Genomic DNA, 20,024 nt, shown 5'->3' on the forward strand with positions numbered 1-20,024 from the left:
GTCCTATCCATCCATCTATTGGAGGCTGTATAGTGACAGTGCACCCTGCCAGACAATAAAAAACTCACAAACAGTGCTGATGACACACTTTATTGAGGAAGAGAATCACTCAAAAATACTGAGACTGTTTTTATGTTTTTGAGCTCTATCTTCAATTGGGGATAAAAACTGAAATTCAAAGCCTTCAGAAACTCCTGACTGTCATCTGTGATACATATAATTATAGGAAATATTATTTCTTAAGACATTTAATCAAACTCAAACTCTATTGTTCTATTAATTAATATCTGCTATATCACCTAAAAAGTATCATTTAAAACAAAAAAAACAAGGGTTTGTTTATGGAAACACATGGTCTGCAGTCTGGTTGTTATTAAGTGATTGCTAATTTGTATTTGTAATACAAAATGTTAATAATGTAAAATATCGCAACTTCATAAAAAAACACATATTTATTTCTTCAATGTACAACATTGTCTTGAAGGATCCTCCTCATCCTCCTTCCTGTCCCCGTGCCCTCAAGACGCATGAACGAGTCTCATCAGGTCCTCTTTTTCATCCGTCTTCTCCATCATAGCGTTATTAATGGTGGTTAAGACCTCAGTGGAGGTGGACCACTCACATCATTATCATAAATATCTGTAAGAAAAAGGGAAAAAATGAAAGATATAAACTGTTAAATGTTAAAATGAGGTTTTAAGCAAAACATTAAGTCCGAGCTGTACTTTTTATAGCTAAAGCATGGAGACTGGATGCACTGATACACTATATTGCCAAAAGTTTTGGGACATCTGCCTTTACATGCACATGAATGTAATATGGAGTTGTCCCGCCCTTTGCAGCTATAACAGCTTCAACTCTTCTGGGAAGGCTTTCCACAAGGTTTAGGAGTGTGTTTATAGGAATTTTTGACCATTCCTCTAGAAGCGCATTTGTGAAATCAGGCACTGATGTTGGACGAGAAGGTCTGGCTCGCAGTCTCCACTCTAATTGTCCAAAATGTCTTGGTATGAAGCTGAAGCATTAAGAGTTCCTTTTAGTAAAACTAAGGGGCCGAGTCCAACCCCTGAAAAACAACACCTGAATTGGAGTGGTGCCCCAAAACTTTTGGCAATATAATATATTTTCAGCTATAAATCTCTGACCATTTCTTTGCACTCTCATACCTGTCATGTTGTCAATATCGTCATATATTTCGTTTTCCCTGAAGAAATTGAAGAAAAACATTGGTTCAGAATGACTACACCATGTACAGTAGTAATAATGATAATGATTACAGAATGAAACATACTCGTGTAGAAGGTAATGTCTGGGAACATATCCATCTGAAAAAACCAAACAAACATTTTAATATACTACACAGTGTATAGAGTATAAAAACTCTCATTAAAGATCTTAATAATTTATTGAACATGTATGAAAATTGAAATCAAATCAAATCATTATGCTATTCCAGTGTGTACCACAAGAGGGCGCACCACAACACGTACATTTGCCCTGATCATTTCGACAGAGTACTTTCTTCTCATTAGTCTGCTGAATGACTTCGAGAATTTCTCCCTTCACAACAGTCAGGTCCTTCCCACTGCCCTTCTTGATGTTGGCGTTCGGGTCCACCATCATGCAGCAGAGCACGTGGATGGGGCCTTCGAACTGTCAAAGCACATGACCATCGGTTACTGAGCTCATTCTTGTTAAGTTCATTGAGATGACAAACAGAGAAGAGCCAAAAATACAACACAGGAAGTTTACCTTAAACTTTTTTCTGAACTCCTTTTCCTCCTTCTCGAGCTTCTTGCTTCTTCTAGGGTCTTGGCTAAAAATACAGGACCAAAAATTATGAACACATCGATGCAACACATTTCTTGTTTTACTGTTTGTATTCTAACACACTGTACACCATACAGAATATTTGATATTAGATCTAGTCCTTTATTTTAGACTGTGCCAGAGATTTTACATAGATAACACCGCCAACAGAGGAAACAAAGGGTCTTTCACTGACACGTGGCTGTAAAGTTAGTTATTAACAAGAAGCAAAATGAGAAAAGAATTTCAGCTCTCATTTAACCAGGGCTCTCGTTATGCAGGTAGTTCATTATTAAGCAATACTGATTTCCTTCACTGCGTTATTGCTTGTTCGCTTTCTGTGCAGGTTTTAAAGGTAGCATTAGTGTTAAACGACAACAGGAAAGAAGGAGGTTAATTAAAGACGGCAGCCATTAGACAGCAACAGTTATGGATAGTTTCATTTATTGTGTGTACCATATCTCCGGAGGGGGTAGGGGGAAGTCATCTGGTATGACATGATCAACATCATCATATACCTCTGAGAGGAGAGGAGAATAAAAAAAAAAACGCATCAACTTGACGAACTAATGAAATGACACTTTCTCAATGTGGTGTGATCGCTAATTGACTTACCACCGCTCACATTAAGGCTGCTGCAAAAGGAAGAAAATACACAAGACTCTAATCTCTGCCAGCTAAGGTCTACTGACTACGAATGTCAATGAGATGGTGTTTTTTTCCTTCACGCTTGTTGTTTACCTGTTCAGAGGGTCTGCACCGACATCGTCGTAGACATCCTCGTCCAGTAAGGCAGGAGGAGGAAGGGCAGGAGGTGCGGCTTCGCTGAGAATCTTTCGCTTTATTTCCTCATAGTCCACATCTACACACGTGTTACTGATATATCCATCTGGAAAAGAAAAAAAAGAGTGAATAAATAAGGCTTCCATGTTCTTTTTCTGTCAGAGTTTCCACTTAACAATGTGATGCACTATAATATAATGTAATAATTAGCTAAGATAAAAAAACAACAACAACATTTAAGTATTTAAGAGATGCTTAAAATATTTCTAACTCAAGTTTATTTGTAGATGTACACTATATTGGCAAAAGTTTTGGGACACCCCTCTAAGTCATTGAGTTGAGGTGTTGTTTTTCAGGGGTTGGACTCGGCCCCTTAGTTCCAGTGAAAGGAACTCTTAATGCTTCAGCTTCATACCAAGACATTTTGGACAATTCCATGCTCTTTGTGTGAACAGTTTGGGGATGACCCCTTCCTGTTCCAACATGACTGTACACCAGTGACCAAAGCAAGGTCCATAAAGACATGGATGAGTGAGTTTGGTGTGGAGGAACTTGACTGGCCTGCACTGACTCCTGACCAAAACCCCATAGAACACCTTTGGGATGAATTAGAGCGGAGACTGTGAGCCAGACCTTCTCATCCAACATCAGTGCCTGACCTCACAAATGCACTTCTAGAGGAATGGTCAAAAATTCCTATAAACACACTCCTAAACCTTGTGGAAATCCTTCCCAGAAGAGTTGAAGCTGTTATAGCTGCAAAGGGCGGGGCAACTCCATATTACATTCATGTGCATGTAAAGGCAGATGTCCCAAAACCTTTGCCAATATAGTGTACATGGAACTGTTGAGCACAGGTTTGTGTATCCTACTGAAGTTTTAGTAGTTTTACTGAAGTAAAACCTACATTCCCCACTCATGTTTCGAGCCAGCCATCTTCCCTCGGGGTTGTTCTTCACACGCACGATCTCCACGGCCTCTCCCTGCCTCACGCGCAGATCGTTCTTCCCACCTTGCCAGTCCTCCCTCACCCGAGCTAGGTGGAGCACCTCGACTTCTCCAGTCAGCTACGGTAAAGAAAGATAAGCGAGCTTTGGATGGCAAAAAATATATATTACGCCAATCCTTCTCAAGTGATATATCTGCAATCAGTGGAAGTCAAATTATGAAAGATTAACATACGTTATCCAGTACTTTATAAACTTGCAATTTAGTGTAAAACATATCAGAATGTGTAATTCCTTCTGCTATGCAAATATCACACGTTAAAAATACACAATACATCGTTTCAGCTAATCTAATCAATTCAGATGTGTTTCACTTATGTGGAGGGTTAAAAATATCTGAAATACACTGTGTGTGAGTATATATACATTCATCGTCTATACCCGCTTTACTCCTAATCAGGGTCACGGGGATCTGCTGGAGCCTATCCCAGCACACATTGGGTGAAAGGCAGGGGTACACCCTGGACAGGTCACCAGTCCATCACAGGGCCACACATATAGACAGACAACCACACACTCTCACACTCACTCCTATGGGCAATTTAGAATTACCAATCAACCTAATGTACATGTTTTTGGACTGTGGGAGGAAACCGGAGTACCCGGATGAAAAACCCACGCAGGGGAGAACATGCAAACTCCACACAGAAAGACCCCCGTCTGTTTGAACCTGGGATTCGAACCTTCTTGCTGTGAGGCAACAGTGCTGACCACTAAGCCACCATGCTGCCTCTGTATATACACATTCATTTTATTTAAAAATGCATCCACATTTTAGTCTATCTTACAGTTACAAATAATAATATAGTGCATTTTTCAGATGACAATAAAAATATAAGGCTTAAAATGCACTTCTCAATGCAGAAAAGCTCACTTTGAATTTTTTTCGGTACTCGTTTTCCTTTTTCAGCCTCTCCTTCTGCTCTTTCTTTTCCACTTCATGTTGTCGTTTGTACTCTTTTTGTTTTTTCTTCTCCAAAACCACAGGCGGTGCACACTCCTGACTGCAACACAGCAGATCGCATGAGACAGATTGTTTAATCTGAGAACTGAAATCTGCCGCTGACAAAACAGGTATTGTATTACGCTGTACGAAGGCAGCTTACAGCTAAAGTAAAGAGGTTTATAAGTAAAACACTGTACATAACAGAGACTTACTCCACATGTTCGTAAATTTCACTATTATCACTGTCCTAGAAAAGAAGCATGAACACGTTTAGTGAAACACACACTGATTAAGGTGAATGATTTACAACTACATCAATTCCAACATTCAGAAATATGTTACGCATTAATAATTACAGACACAGACCTCATCAGCCTGAGACGAGAAACTGCTTGCCCATGATTCTGTAAAAGAACAAGACGTTAAACATTCAGGACTTTTTATATTTGCAAATGCTTCCGTGCAACATTTCTTAAGTCGATTAATTCATGAACCCACATGATGGGGTTTAATCACACTAACCCAGGAACAAGGCCAAAAGTATTAACTGACTGGTAATAACCAAAAAATAATAATATGCATTATGATAAAAATGGCTGCCTATTTCTACAAAAAACTGAAAATAACAGAAATATACTGTGAGATTTTTACCACTGGAAGATGGTTTTGGAGGAGGAGGAGGAGGTGGGGGCAAATCGATGTCATCGTACGTGTCCTGTTCGGGTTCGGTGATTCTAAATAAAAATTAAAAATCACATATTAATAGAGCTGAGTGAGATCTTACACAGATTGCAAAGCTACGATATTCATTTTTAATGTGAGGTCTGCTTAGACTCTGGTCATTTGTACAGAAATAACAAATAATTTGAATATTTCTCTGCGTTTTTTTATTCGGCTAATTCTCAGGAAGTTCCGATTGCGCTACCAGGAAATTTGCAGTGCAGCTATAGTTTTTACACCCACACATCCTAGAGACACTGAGATATGGAAATGCACCTATTTGATCACTTTGAGCACCGTGGTGGATGTCGTAATTAACAGTCGAAGAAAACTGATAGAACAATCCAGAAGGTCACTTGAGATCATCTGCTTTCTGATGGAGTTACGGTTAGCATCATGCAATAATGTGTATATAACATTATGTTTTTCTATTAAAAAATATTATGCTATTACTTATTATTATTATTATTATTATTATTATTATTATTATAGCAATAATAATAATAATAATAATAATAATTATTATTATTATTATTATTATTATTATTATTATAAATAATTTAATAATAATAATAATATTTAAAATTATTATTATTTATTTATAGGAAACAGAACAGCTAATGTTTCCCATTTTGTGGAGCAATAAATTGGAGTTAAAAATCATAAACCCCAGCCGCCCTTACCTGTGTGTGATGGGAGGTGTCGCAGACATGAATGTTGATTTTGGTGGTCGTGGTGGCCCTGTAAAAAAACACAGACATGCTGTGAGAAAGATTCTCTAGTCGACACATACCTGTACTCAGTTTCTCCCCACAAAAATAGATGTACGAAAAATGTAAAAAATATATATTTATATATAGATAGATACCTACGGACTGCACATATATGCACGTTTAAAATATAAGCAGTTAAACAAGGACATAGTCATAAGAAGTCAGTCTGTCTCCGTTGATGCCTAAGCAAGACACATTATAAATTCCTTTACACTATTAGAAATATTCATTTTGAATAATTATTTGAACATAATGTGTTTCGGGGTGTTTACAGGAATTTAGAAGAAAATGGTGTGCATGGTGGAATGGATTGTTGCATTACAGTCAAAAACAAGTCATAAGAATCTCCTTTCACTTTCTGAAACCTAACAATGACGCTACAGCTAGGCTACGCTTTTTTTTGTCAGAGAGGATTGTGGTGTCGGCGATGTCGCCGATCTGTTTTTCCTGCTGAAAATATCACAAATAAAAATGTTAGCACGAGCTAAAAGATAATTCTTGTCATTTTATAGTAATAAACATTACCATAATAAAAAATAAAATTCACAATATAACTGTTTTTTTTTTTTTTACTGTATTTTAAATTAAGTTCCATAACAGCGTCACAAATTATACAGTAAACTGCAGGAAGTCTCGCAAGCAGTTTTACTAGCAAACAACTATACAGTATTAAAGTATAATACAGTATAACAGTCACATTAATGACTATTTATTTATTTTACAGCTTGCATTAATAGTGCTTCATTGGAAAAGGTCCTGCCAGTTTTTTAATTATTTAATTTTTTTTTTCTTAAAGAAAATAAAACCTCTGATAATCTCATGACTAGCATTTGATTCATGCAGTGGGGTCAAAACATCTGAAATTTCCCTGATAATCCTATGATCAATATCTTTAATATTTCATATTTGAGACTCTGCACTATTTCTAGGTCCCTATTTAATTCTAATTTGTGATATCGATCATGCTAATAAAGGCTATTTCTATTTCTATTTTCAAATGCTTTTGCTCATGTCTAGTCTCTTCTTTTGAAGCGTGTTCAGATGACATTCGGGTGGATTTGATCTGAAACAGATCATAAAGCTTTGCACAAACTTACCAGCGTCTGTACCAGCTCGAGAGAACAAAAAAAATGGTATGAGGGATGCATTAAATCCTAATAATCTCTGAAATGCCAACAATATCATTTGTAATAAATTAGAAAAGAATGCAAAATAGAAATTTACACTAGTGCTCTAAGATATCTGGACTTGAAATAAGTACATGAATTTCATTAGTAATAAAGCTAGCATTACAGGATGTGTGACTACGTAGCGTGACTAGCATTACCGCTGATGCTTACTGATTACCGATGAAAATTCTAGCTCCGTTCTATGAACTATTACTTTTATTGACCTTCTGAGTAACAAATAGCATGAAATAACACACTGTGCATTACATCTGTTATACAAACTCCAGCAAAAAAAGCAAAAAAGAAAAGACCACTAAACGTTTCAATTTTTTTAATTGAATATTATAATGCTGCTTAATAAATAACATTATACCTCACATTGTATTTACTATAAAATCTAAATAAATGTCCAACTAGCAAGATATACACATTTGACAAATAAAATAAATAAATAAATCAATCAATCACAGCATGGTTTCAGATGTCGGGCCACAACAAATTCCCAGCTTTACAGCTTTAGTTCCTCGAGGAACTGATTCAACAAACTGTTGGAATGAGCACAGTTCTAAACAAAAAATTCCTTCTGTTAAGATGCTTTCACGCAGACAAATCGACTGGCAGTGACAAAGCAACTGGAGATCATACACTTTCAATGAGAAAGTGAAAGTGAGAAATTTTCAATGCGACTTTTGGTGACATGAGCAACAGCAAACATTGTGAGCATGTCCAGAACTTATATGAAATATGGAATGACTTGGTGAAGTGACTTCTATTGGGAGTGAAGACAGTAGAGCGCCTGTGATTTGTGGCAAAGAGCACACACTGCTTCTCCTTCATCTCTTATGATATAATGGATATTTACACTGATTTACGCCTATTCTCCCTCCAAACCGGTGACCTTCAGCAATAAAATCACTGCGTGTGTGAACGTAGCATTAGTCTTTTCATGATGGCGCACTGGAGAATGCCGTCATCCCAGAATCCCTCACGGAACAAATGGACCATGTCAAACCCCCACACCATAACAGACCCTGTCACCTGTCTGTGTTATTTTTTATTATTATAAGACATACATGTCAAACATGTGCTACAGTATGCGATTACGAATTAGGATGGGGCATTAGAGCCTCATAAACACAGAATACTGATAAATTCTAATAAAATGCACGAGTTAACACGAATGCAGAAATGGAATAAACACTGAGTACACTGAGATGTGGAAAGGCAAACTGCAGGTACGTACCTTCAGGTGCTTTGGTATCTAGATGGACCGGAGGCTGAAGAGCTGGACCCTTGACGCGAAAACGATCCAGATTGACAGACGGAGGTCGTTTGGGCTTCATAGGCCGTTGTCCGACATTAGGGAATGGTTTTCTCAGCGGAACTACATCTGAAAAGCTCTTCTGACTTGGCAGTACTGATCTGGGAGCGGCCTGGGGCTTCTTATCAAGATGTTGCAGCATCCTGTTCTGGAGAAGCTCTCCTGTCATTTTTACTCTCCTTGCGTTTTCAGAGTCATTGGCAGGTGGTACAGGATCCTCTTTACGGTGAGAGGGTGGAGGTTTGGGAAACACTCCTTGGGGACTCTGACTAAATCTCTTGGGTTCAGTGCTGGGGATAACTGGAAACACTGGTTTTGGTGTAGCGGGGGGAATCTTGTTCCGGACCGGTCCATTGTCCGACGACTCGGCGACTAGAGGCCTGGAGTAAGCTCCGCCACTGGACCCGGCTCTTTCTGCTTGAGCATGAAACTTGGCCCTCAGGGCCTTAAAGTCTACATTCTCCCCCTAATAAAAAAAAAGACATAAAACTGTTAAAATAATCATTCAAATATAATAACAAATCTAAAATCAACCACCCATGGTTTACACTGACTGAGTCATAATGTACTGAGAGCAGCCTTAGCCATCATGGTGCAAGTCAAGTCATCAAGTCAACCACACAGCTTCAGCACTAATGTCTCAGGTTCATAACAAGAGATCGTGGCCTTTGTTTCCTGAATATGAACGTGCACTTCTCTGTGCTACAGTGGCTCCATAATGATTATTTCTTTTATTTTTGTATTATTAATGGGAGATAATCCTATTATAACATGCTTAGGATTTATTTTGCAGTACAGAAAAAAAAGAAGAAATAAACAGTTTAGATGTCTTCAGAATTACTTGAAAATAAAAAAAGTATTCTCATGTGTGAAATTTCCAGCAGTTACAGATTAGAGTTTTGAAAATGTCATTCCTCGATATGAATTTTTTGCAGTTCAAATAAGATAAATTAGTTATATTAGATATTAGAAATTAGTTGGTATTATTTAACAGCAGTTTTCAGGTCACACCACAGACTTTCAAACCTTTTTCAACTAATTTCTCTGTAATGTCATCCCTGTGCTTCAGCTCATTGTTCTATTGGAAAATATATTTGTCCTATATATAGACATCTGGCTGATCATTATGAAAAGCAACCCTAGAAAACCGACATGCTTGATCATAGGACAGTTGTTACCTGGTTGTTGGGGCTATATTTGATTTGCACCAAACCAAACAGTTTGACCTTTGATCAAATGGCTCAACTTGGTCTCATCAGACCACAAAATCTTCTTTGATTTCTTTCTAAGACTTTCTTAGTAGTGGTTTCCTTCTGGTCACTCTTTCAGACAAGCCTGATACACTGATCGGACATAACATTCTGAGCACCAAGAGGTGAAGTGAATAAGACTGAGTATCTCCTCATCATGGCACCTGTTAGTGGGTGGAATATATTAGGCAGCAAGTCAACATTTTGTCCTCAAAGTTGATGTTAGAAGCAGGAAAAATGGACAAGTGTAAGGATTTGAGCGATCCTTGTCAGTTTTTTTTCCACATTAGGGATTTCATAGAGCTCAAACTGTTGCTGGTGCTTTTAATAATCTCCTCCATCTTCTCTCCCTTTCATAACAACGTCATCTCCAAGCATCGAGGGCAGCTCCTCAGTGCTCACGACAGCAGGATTGATCTGATCTGCCATTTTCGCTATGAGGCCTCCAAAATTCAGATATATTTATCGGAATACACAATCGGAGTGGATTTATAATTAACACTGGTCTACTATGCCTAACATATTTAAAGAGTGCTCTTATACATTAAACACTACTTGGCTACATGTAAATTTTTTCACAATTTTTTGAACACCTCAGAAAGCTTTATTTTCCTTAATTTAAGTTGCAATACAACAAAAAAAAAAAAAAAAAGAAGAGAGAACTAGCAAGACTCACAGGGGAAGGAATACTTTCCGGAGGCACTATATACTAATGAAATGTAGAATTTATGGGACTTTCACTACCTTTTAAAAATAAACCATGTGAATTTGGGTAGACAGCATAGCATGATCGTACCAGGTGTGTGTTCTGAGAGTGGCAGTGGTATGGCGTGATGAGGAACACGTGAAAACCCCTTAAAAATGAGGTTACATGTCTATCAGCTCTAAGTGTGTGCACTGTTCCCCAGTTTAACTTGTTACTGTGACTGTGCCGTTGCCATGTTATAAAACTGTACATGCAAAGCAGCACATTCATCATGGTGGGTCTAGGCTCTTTATTCCTGGGTTGAAAACAAGTGGTTAAAATTAAAATTGAATGGAACAGGAGTGTTGTCCTGTACAGTGAAACTTAATGACTTGCTTCATTTATTTCATCATGTATTACTTTATTATAATATTTTACTTCCTAACTGAAATGTAAACGGGTTAATACAAACGATCTACTTTTTTTAATCACGAAAAATTCCAGCTATAATAAGATTATATTAATAATAATAATAATAATAATAATAATAATAATAATAATAATAATAATAATAATAAAAAACTTGCCTCTTTTATCTCAATCTAAAGTAAAAGCACAAAGTGTGGGTGATAACTGCTTCTCTTCCCCGAATTCGAGACAAACTCATACAGGGACTTTTCCTGATACACTTCTATAAAAAATGAAACCAAACATTTGAGTTTTAAGTGAGAGATTTTTTTTTTGCCCAAATGTCATAAGTGCTTGCATTCTCTTTTAACGTGGTGTTGATAAAGGAGTAGAAAGCGTGTTGAGAACAATAGCGAGGTACAGGAAGTGCCTCCAACCACACACCTTTACAATTACAGATGCATCTTTTTTGCAACACTTGCCATAGAAGTGGGAGTCAGAGTTAAACCAATCATCAGCATGCCTTGCTACAGGCACTTCTTTTTTGTAAAGAGACAAAGGAAATTGTAAAGGCCTTTTCCTGCCATTTGATAAGCATTCTTATAAATCAAAATACACTTTACTTATTCATTATAGATTAACTAAATACACAGAAATGACATGCTGCACAGTTTGCTGTCACATGCTGTTTGTTTTTCCCTACCATGCCAGATTTTAGCCATCACACCTTCATTTTACGGTCCGTGTCCGAAATTAGGATACTAAAACTGTCTAAAGGGCCGCACGATGAACACCTCTAATATGAGATGAGGTATCTTTTGTACTAAAGATACAATATATTGACAAAAGTTTTGGGACAACCCTCTAAATAATTGAATTCAGGTGTGGTTTTTCAGGGGTGGGGCTCGGACTCTTAGTTCCATTGAAAGGAACTCTTAATGCTTCAGCTTCATACCAAGACATTTTGGACAATTTTCTCCCAACTTTGTCTTCACATGCACATGAATGTAATATGGAGTTGTCCCGCCCTTTGCAGCTATAACAGCTTCAACTCTTCTGGGAAGGCTTTCCACAAGGTTTAGGAGTGTGTTTATGGGAATTTTTGACCATTCCTCTAGAAGTGCATTTGTGAGGTCAGGCACTGATGTTGGACAAGAAGGTCTGGCTCACAGTCTCCACTCTAATTCATCCCAAAGGTGTTCTATGGGGTTGAGATCAGGACTCATCCATGTCTTTATGGACCTTGCTTTGGTCACTGGTGTGCAGTCATGTTGGAACAGGAAGGGGTCATCCCCAAACTGTTCCCACAAAGAGCATGAAATTGTCAAAAATGTGTTGGTATGAAGCTGAAGCATTAAGAGTTCCTTTCACTGGAACTAAGAGTCCAACACCTGAAAAACAACACCTGAACTCAATGACTTGGAAGGGTGTCCCAAAACCTTTGCCAATATAGTGTATGTAGTTGTCTTCAATTAGGAAGGTTACCTGATAGGAAATCTCGCCCTTTGAGGTATTTGGAAACATGTGTTTAAAACTGTAATAATGATTTAACACAGAAAAACATCCATAAGCTTCTTAGGCAAAACAAGCAACTTTCTGTATCTGTGAAGGATTTCTCCTTGGGCCAAGAACTCACTGGTGCTCTTTAAGGGATTCTTTTAGTATTCTTTCTTAGTATTCTAACTTTTCTGTATTTTATCTTTCTGTATATCTAAAAGTTTATATTGCTATAAATTTACATTTAGACACATTATCAATTCATCTAAACTCAATAAGTTACCAAGCTGATAGATTAACATGCTATATTTCTATTTTAAAGTTTGTTTATTTGTCCTGCCGTGACCCTGGTTTTTGCACAAAGCACCGCTGCATATAGAGTAAGTTGAATATAGTAGGTCAAAAACATGTAATAAAACATGTAATAAAGTTATAATACAAATCCTGTTGACTTCATGCTAAATTTAAAGGAGGAACTGGCACGTGAACTATTTTATGTACTTATCACTTGGAAATTGTATAGTGTTTGGAAATAATTTAAATCATTTTTCAATTGATAGGGTGTGCATATAAATGCATATCAAATAAATAATTCATACAATTAAAAGAAAATGGAAAGTCAACAAAATTCTGGCCAAAACAATGACATTTATCTCTCTGTAGTTCATCATATCCAAACAGCAACAATTGAAATATTTCACAATGTATAAAATAATGAATAAAACAAAATACAACCTCCAAAAAATAAAAAAAAAACATCTAAAGACATTCAAACAAACAACAAATACATTTTTGTCTTACCATGTATGTTAGAGTGGAGTTTTATTTCCGTGCAAACTCCATTCCATTTCTTGTGATCGACCTGAGATAAAGTTGGAGAGAGACAACTCTAAACAAGTGCCGCTTTTTGTTTCTCAAGAAAATGACAGGTAACGATGAGACAAAACCGACATCAGTACGTTCCTGTAGAATGGGACAGGAAAAAATAAATAAATATGAATAAACGCCTCGTTAGAGACAGGTCTCTGAGCTCGCATGCAGATGAGAATAGGTCTGCGGTGAAGCTAACCTCTATACACTACACAACAGTTTCCTCGTGCGTGCGTGCGTGGGTTTTAGTGTGTGTGTGTGCGCGCTGTGTGTGTGTGTGCGCGCTGTGTGTGTGTGTGTGTGCGCGCTGTGTGTGTGTGTGTGTGCGCGCTGTGTGTGTGCGCGCTGTGTGTGTGTGTGCGCGCGCTGTGTGTGTGTGTGTGTGCGCGCTGTGTGTGTGTGTGTGTGTGTGTGTGCGCGCGCTGTGTGTGTGTGTGTGTGTGCGTGCGTTCGTGCGCGCTTGTGTTTGCTGTGTAAAAAATATTACCCTAGTTAAATATTTCTCTAACCTCCGTTAAAAAATGATTGAAAAGTAAAGAAAAAAAGATGTTGCTTATTCTAAAGGAAAAAAAAAAGAAAAGCATCCAGAGAATGTTTAAATTCTTATCAGTGCTGGTGACGTCAACATTTTTAACATTTATTAAAGTTTGTACAGTTGACCAGTTTCGCTTACACAACCACGATATTCCTAAACTGATTTTATATGAAGTATAATAAACCCAGCTTTGTGGTACTGGTCAACTTGTCGACTTTGATCTTATAACAAAGCTTCCTTATGATATGATTAGTCTGACCAGTACATGCTTTCTGATTGGGTTAATGCTTTTGAAATAACTTGTCTATGTTGATATATCAGATATACACTGTATTGCCAAAGGTCTTGGGACAACCCATTCCCACAAAAAAAAAGAAAAAGAAAAAAAAAATTCATCGAGTTCAGGTGTTGTTTTTCAGGGGTTGGACTCGGTCCCTTAGTTCCAGTGAAAGGAACTCTTAATGCTTCAGCTTCATACCAAGACATTTTGGACAATTTCATGCTCTTTGTGGGAACAGTTTGGGGATGACCCCTTCCTGTTCCAACATGACTGCACACCAGTGACCAAAGCATAATGTGCTTCTAGAGGAACGGTCAAAAATTCCCATAAACACACTCCTAAACCTTGTGGAAAGCCTTCCCAGAAGAGTTGAAGCTGTTATAGCTGTAAAGGGCGGGGCAACTCCATATTACATTCATGTGCATGTAAAGGCAGATGTCCCAGTTTTGGTCTGGCTCACAGTCCCCACTCTAATTCATCCCAAAGGTGTTCTATCAGGTTGTGGTCAGGACTCTGTGCAGGCCAGTCAAGTTCCTCCACGCCAAACTCACTCATCCATATGTTTATGGACCATGCTTTGTGCACTGGTGTGCAGTCATGTTGGAACAGGAAGGGGTCATCCCCAAACTGTTCCCACAAAGTTGGAGGCATGAAATTGTCCAAAAATTGAAAATGTCTTGATATGAAGCTGAAGCATTGAGAGTTCCTTTCACTGGAACTAAGGGGCCCTACCCCTGAATTCAATGATTTGGCGCGGTGTCCCAAAACTTTTGGCGATATAGTGTAGGGATTTTTGAGATGATGTGATGACCACTACACTATAAAACCAATTAATTCCAATTTAATTTAACTAATACAATAAAAATGCAAGTTCTGGTCATCCAGGAACTGTTTACATTTCAGCTTGTACCAGCTGGCAAAGATAGTACCAGTCTGAAGTGTTCTGCAGAAGTTTATAGTTGTTCAGGTCTGAAAAGTGATTCTGAATCGATATATTAATATGAACATATCCGATAAATAAATAAATCCCCCATAAATACTCTTGTGTAAACAGAACCATCTTCAGATCTCCTTCATTATCAAGGGCCCTTCCCAATGCAGCAGAAGGATTAGACAGGTTTTGGTCTCCCTCTGCCATCCGAAAAGTGAATTACACCGCCTTTAAAATGTCACACTGCGGCGGAGTGAGAGCTTTTTAATACACTATTTCATTTACATAACCCCTTCTAAAAAGTTCTATTGAATATCAGGACTAACAGCTCATTATAGATTAGAATAAAGTAAAGCTATCTTCATAGTATACATCATTATTTACTATCATTTGAACCGTAAACTGGAAAACAAAGGCCTTACTGCATACTGTATAGTCTCTGCTTTAGTCTCTATAGTCGCTGTATACTATGAAAAAGAAATGAGAAGAGGTTTATACAGAGGTATTAAATAAAATGTGTCGAATCACATAAGCGAGTGTATTGGATCTCCTTCAAACTCCATTACTCCAAGTGGGCCTTATTCTGTATGTGTGTCTCATTTGATAATAGATTGTGAAATGATGCTACCCAAAGATTTTACTGACACAAGATGTGAAATGTCTGAATTACCCAAATTCCCCATCTCTGCTTGTGTGTCTTAGTGTCTAAGCACCAAGGTCACATGCCATTTTCACAGCAGCTTGTCTAAGATAATCCTGTTTTTTTGCAGACTCTTGAGTTACAGGCAAAAACTCTAATCTCAGGCCCAACGTTGGGGATAAAATAATAAAGGCTAATGCCTGATCTTACAAAAATCCTTGCTAAAAGATGATTAAAAATTCATCAAACATTGCTAGGGGTTTCTAATGTTCCTGGTGGTCTAATATTTAGACCAGTTTCTGATCCAAGTCCCTCTGATGGCACCATGTAGCAAAGAAAGGACATCCTTTTAGAGGTCTATGCTATTTAGCAGAAAATAAGCAGAACATTTCTAATGGAGCCGTTCAATCATCTCTTGGAAACCAGTAAGCCAATTTCCATTAAGGTCCATTATTTAATATATAGGGAATATACAGGGATTTTAATGGATTGGAATGTTTTAGCATGGGTTAAAAATATAATCAAATCAGCGTATTCAAAGACAAATAAATGAGGATGATGACACTGATCTGTACATCTCATAAAATTATTGATCATTACATGTTAATGATGAAATAAAACAAAGTGAATAATCAATGAAATAATTAAGAAAACAATGTATGCTGTCTGAAAATCCCTGAGCATGGGTAAGCCATTCAAATGAGCATCAGTGTCTTAACATTTCACTCGGCTTGAGGTCATTTGTGTGGTCTGCTGAACAACCTGAATTTATTCGAAGGCAGATGTGTCACAAGCTAAGATCACGTGTCCTGTCCATTGCAACACTGGCAGAGACACTCTGGACGAAGAATGCAGATCTCAAAGCCCAGGAACAGTGTGTTCTGGGTTAATGGAAAAACTTTATCAAGGTTAGAGCCTGACACAAACCTGGCTGAAGGGTGACACCTTAATATCATCAAAAAATATAAATCTCAGTGTCCCAAATCTCAATCGGCAACCATTATATATTTGAAGGATTTCTCTTTATTTACTAATATGATCAGTACCTGTAGACACCATGCTTAAATGGTGACCAAAACAGCTTAAGTGCCAAGGGTCCAAGCGATGTTTAGAGTCAGTCTTGTGTTGTGATGACCGTGAGGACGGATGGGTCTTTCTTTAGCACGGTGCATGTGGATAGCAAACAGCAGAGGTGCAGCTAAGGGCCGATAAAGAGTAAGAGGAAACCCAATGTATCATGTAGTACGCTCTCTCATAGTACTCCAGGTACATGTCACCTGGATCTTCCTACAAAACACACACACACACACACAATGGCAGTATCAGGAATCACTTGCCACAGCACAGAGCTGGTACCTGCTTTCCCTGCCTAACTTGGGGCATGTCCACTGAGAAGCGTCTGGAGTGCTAATCTCATAATAGGGGAAAGGGAAGTCTTCACTTTGAGTTTCACTCCGTTGCCTTAAAGCCATAAGATCCTCATAAAGCTCTCCTCCCAAACTATTTAGGTGGTACCACTACTCTAAACTGTGAGGCATGTATCAAATTAGTCACCAAATCAGTCACTATGAGAACTTAGAAAGAACCTTTTCCAGTTTGACTCTAACAGACCAGTGGTGTGATGACTGATACCCACTGACCTGGTACTATAGCGTGTCCACGCTTCCCTGACACACTACTGCACAGAAAAAACATTAAAATCACATCAGATGTTAGATCTGCTTGTCTTGTCGATTGTCAGTAAGACCATCATCCTTTTCATATGGGCTGAGAGCAACTCCTCTTGTGAGCGTGGTCCAAAAACAGCTGGCCATTCGTCTACAAAGCTTTGACAATCGTCTGATTTTGGTGCTCGACTTGTCCAGAAGCCTGAGGTCTATATGGACAATGATGTGTCCCCCGAACATGAATCATTCTCATGATGTCCTGCATGACTTGGGCAGAGAATAGAATGAAGGCATTCAGCAATCACCAGCGAGAGAAGAAATCTCTGACCGAGGATTGTGTTGTCTGCATGGCGGCCCAATGGGAAAATTTATCAACCACCATTAGCACGTCCCATTTTCCTTGACGCGGCAGAAGGGTGAGGTAATCAATGTGCAGGTGTTTGGACGGACCTGCAGGTGCTGGGGCAGGAATTGTTTCTGCAGAGGCTTTCTTGTTGGCCTGCCACAGGACACAGCATGTGGAACTTTGGTGAACCATACTCGAGCTCAGTTTGGCAGCAATGCTTGAGGACCTACATATTGTCCCCCTTTTCGCCCATGCACCAACTGAATCTACACTTTATCCAAACCTATATCCACCTAAGACCACACTTTTTTAGAATACAGGTCCATCAGGGAGGACCGTAAGTCACTGTATGACAGACTTACCCTATTTGGAGAGTTTTGAGGTTTGAATGACAGAAAAAACACTGCATGCTGATACATCAGGAAAACCATCACTTCGAGTTTGAATTGTGTCAGAGGAGCCATGAGCCTTAACCTTAACCACAGACAAATGTGTTAGACAGTCACACGCTGACAGAAAGTTAGATACGAGGCATGTTTGATATATGTGCCTGCAGCTGTCAAAAAGACATGTTGCTTCTAAAATCAGGAAGGTCACCAAAGGGGTATTGTCAATCTGTGTATATTGTAGCAGTAACAGATAACTGAGGCTCAGGCATGAGTTAAGCCCACAAGTTCAGAGACTTAATCAGAGAGACAGCCCTGAGCATTCACTGTGGGTGATAAAAACACAGCCAATCTAGCATTTAGCCTGAATCTGTGCATTGAACTTAACCATCTGTAAATAAAATCAGGTCTGAATTTCCCAGAGGAATCTCCTGAAGATGGTGAGTTTGAGAGCATCATTAAATACACACTCGTCTTATGTATCAGACACTGCAGACATCATTAACAATAAAGGATGGGTGATTTTAGCCCTTTTGCAGGGTAACGCCGGATGCTGAGAGAGTGTCGAGCCAATAGCGCCATCTCTGGGCAGTCACCGTAATCACATGAGGACAACATGAACCGCATGTAAAGATGGACTAAAACCATGAGCACCGATATCCAATAATCTAATTATTAATGCTGTATCTTCATCAACTTGAGCTTTAATAATTAAATAATTTCAACAGAGAAGACGAATAATTGTCATAGCCATAGAAGACCATGGACCCCAGGGTGCGAGTCAGGAGTCAAAACTCTAACATCATACAGTAAGATTAATGTGTTGTTTTAGTACCTAGAGAATATTTTGAGTGCGTGAAGAATAAAAGTGTGACATACAGTTACCCTTTGTTCCACTTCTGTGTGTGAGTGTACAGTATGTGACAGTACACCAATCAGCCATAACATTATGACCACCAGCCTAATATTGTGTTGGTCCCCCCTTTTGCTGCCGAACTAGCCGTGATCCGTCAAGGCTCGATCCCTGAAAGTGTGCTGTGGAATCTGGCACCAAGATGTTGGCAGCAGATCCTTTAAAGGGCCTCCATGGGTACTTACAGGACTTAAAGGATAGACTTTTGATAGATACTGACCACTGCAGACCGGGAACACCCCACAAGAGCTGCAGTTTTGGAGATGCTCTGATCCAGTGGTCTAGCCATCAGAATTTGGCCCTCTTTGTCAAGCTCGCTCAAATCCTTACACTTGTCCATTTTTCCTGCTTCTAACACAACAACTTTGAGGACAAAATGTTGACTTGCTGCCTGATATATCCCACCCACTAACAGGTGCCATGATGAGGAGATAGTCTTATTCACGTCACCTATCACTGGTCGTAATGTTATGCCTGATATGTGTATGTATAATTTTTTTTCCATAGATACACCATTTCTTCTTACACATTATTCGTCCTGCAGAGTTGACCTATTTAAGCTTGGAAAACACTGAAGCAGACTCAATAAATGTTACGGTTGCAACACCCTAAAAACCTTTAGATGACAAAACCCACTACAGCCTGCCCTAAATATAGCCTATTTCCCAGTAAAACCACAGCTCTAGTGACACTGACCTTTCTGCACCTGTAGAGTGGCTAACACCAAGGTCACACACCAGCAGCCTTCAAGAAAACTACCATGCAAACGAACACTCTCACACCTTCACCTATAGTAAAAACACCTGATAAAGACCAAAAGTGGTGCATTGCAAGAAATGAGAGCTCATCGTGAATAATCTTACAGCCTTTAATTCAATCATTCATTCATTCATACCGAGTAATGGAGTAAAAACCTCTATACTCGCATACGAAAACAATCACATGGAACCGTTACTCTAAAGCCGCAGAGAGAAATTTACATGCGCTTTATTAAAAACTGTGTCTAACTTCCCGGCAGTCAGACACCGACGGAGGAGCCGGTTTCCTTGATTAAGATAAAATAATAAAATAAATCTGCAAAATATTGA

General features: G+C 38.6%; 1 protein-coding gene across 3 annotated transcripts; it reads right to left on the minus strand.

Moving 5' to 3' along the window:
* Positions 1-74: 74 nt before the first annotated feature.
* Positions 75-13,493, minus strand: si:ch73-40i7.2 (FYN-binding protein 1). 3 transcript variants are annotated; one of them, XM_058401854.1, is made up of 16 exons: positions 13,170-13,493; positions 8,451-8,994; positions 5,949-6,006; positions 5,197-5,279; positions 4,912-4,949; positions 4,758-4,792; positions 4,474-4,603; positions 3,500-3,659; positions 2,551-2,698; positions 2,425-2,441; positions 2,266-2,329; positions 1,753-1,816; positions 1,491-1,653; positions 1,292-1,325; positions 1,167-1,204; positions 75-639 (listed from the first exon to the last, which is right to left on the minus strand). In XM_058401854.1, exons 1-16 carry the CDS (start codon positions 13,170-13,172, stop codon positions 593-595), a joined length of 1,626 nt encoding a protein of 541 aa, XP_058257837.1. In that variant the 5' UTR covers positions 13,173-13,493; the 3' UTR covers positions 75-592. The 3 variants fall into 3 exon arrangements, with proteins under 3 accessions (XP_058257837.1, XP_058257836.1, XP_058257838.1); XM_058401853.1 differs by having other exon boundaries at positions 2,425-2,444; positions 13,170-13,492; XM_058401855.1 differs by lacking the exons at positions 2,266-2,329; positions 2,425-2,441.
* Positions 13,494-20,024: the final 6,531 nt, after the last annotated feature.

This window comes from Hemibagrus wyckioides, linkage group LG10 (genome assembly GCF_019097595.1).
Source record: "Hemibagrus wyckioides isolate EC202008001 linkage group LG10, SWU_Hwy_1.0, whole genome shotgun sequence".
Taxonomy (NCBI): Eukaryota; Metazoa; Chordata; class Actinopteri; order Siluriformes; family Bagridae; genus Hemibagrus; species Hemibagrus wyckioides.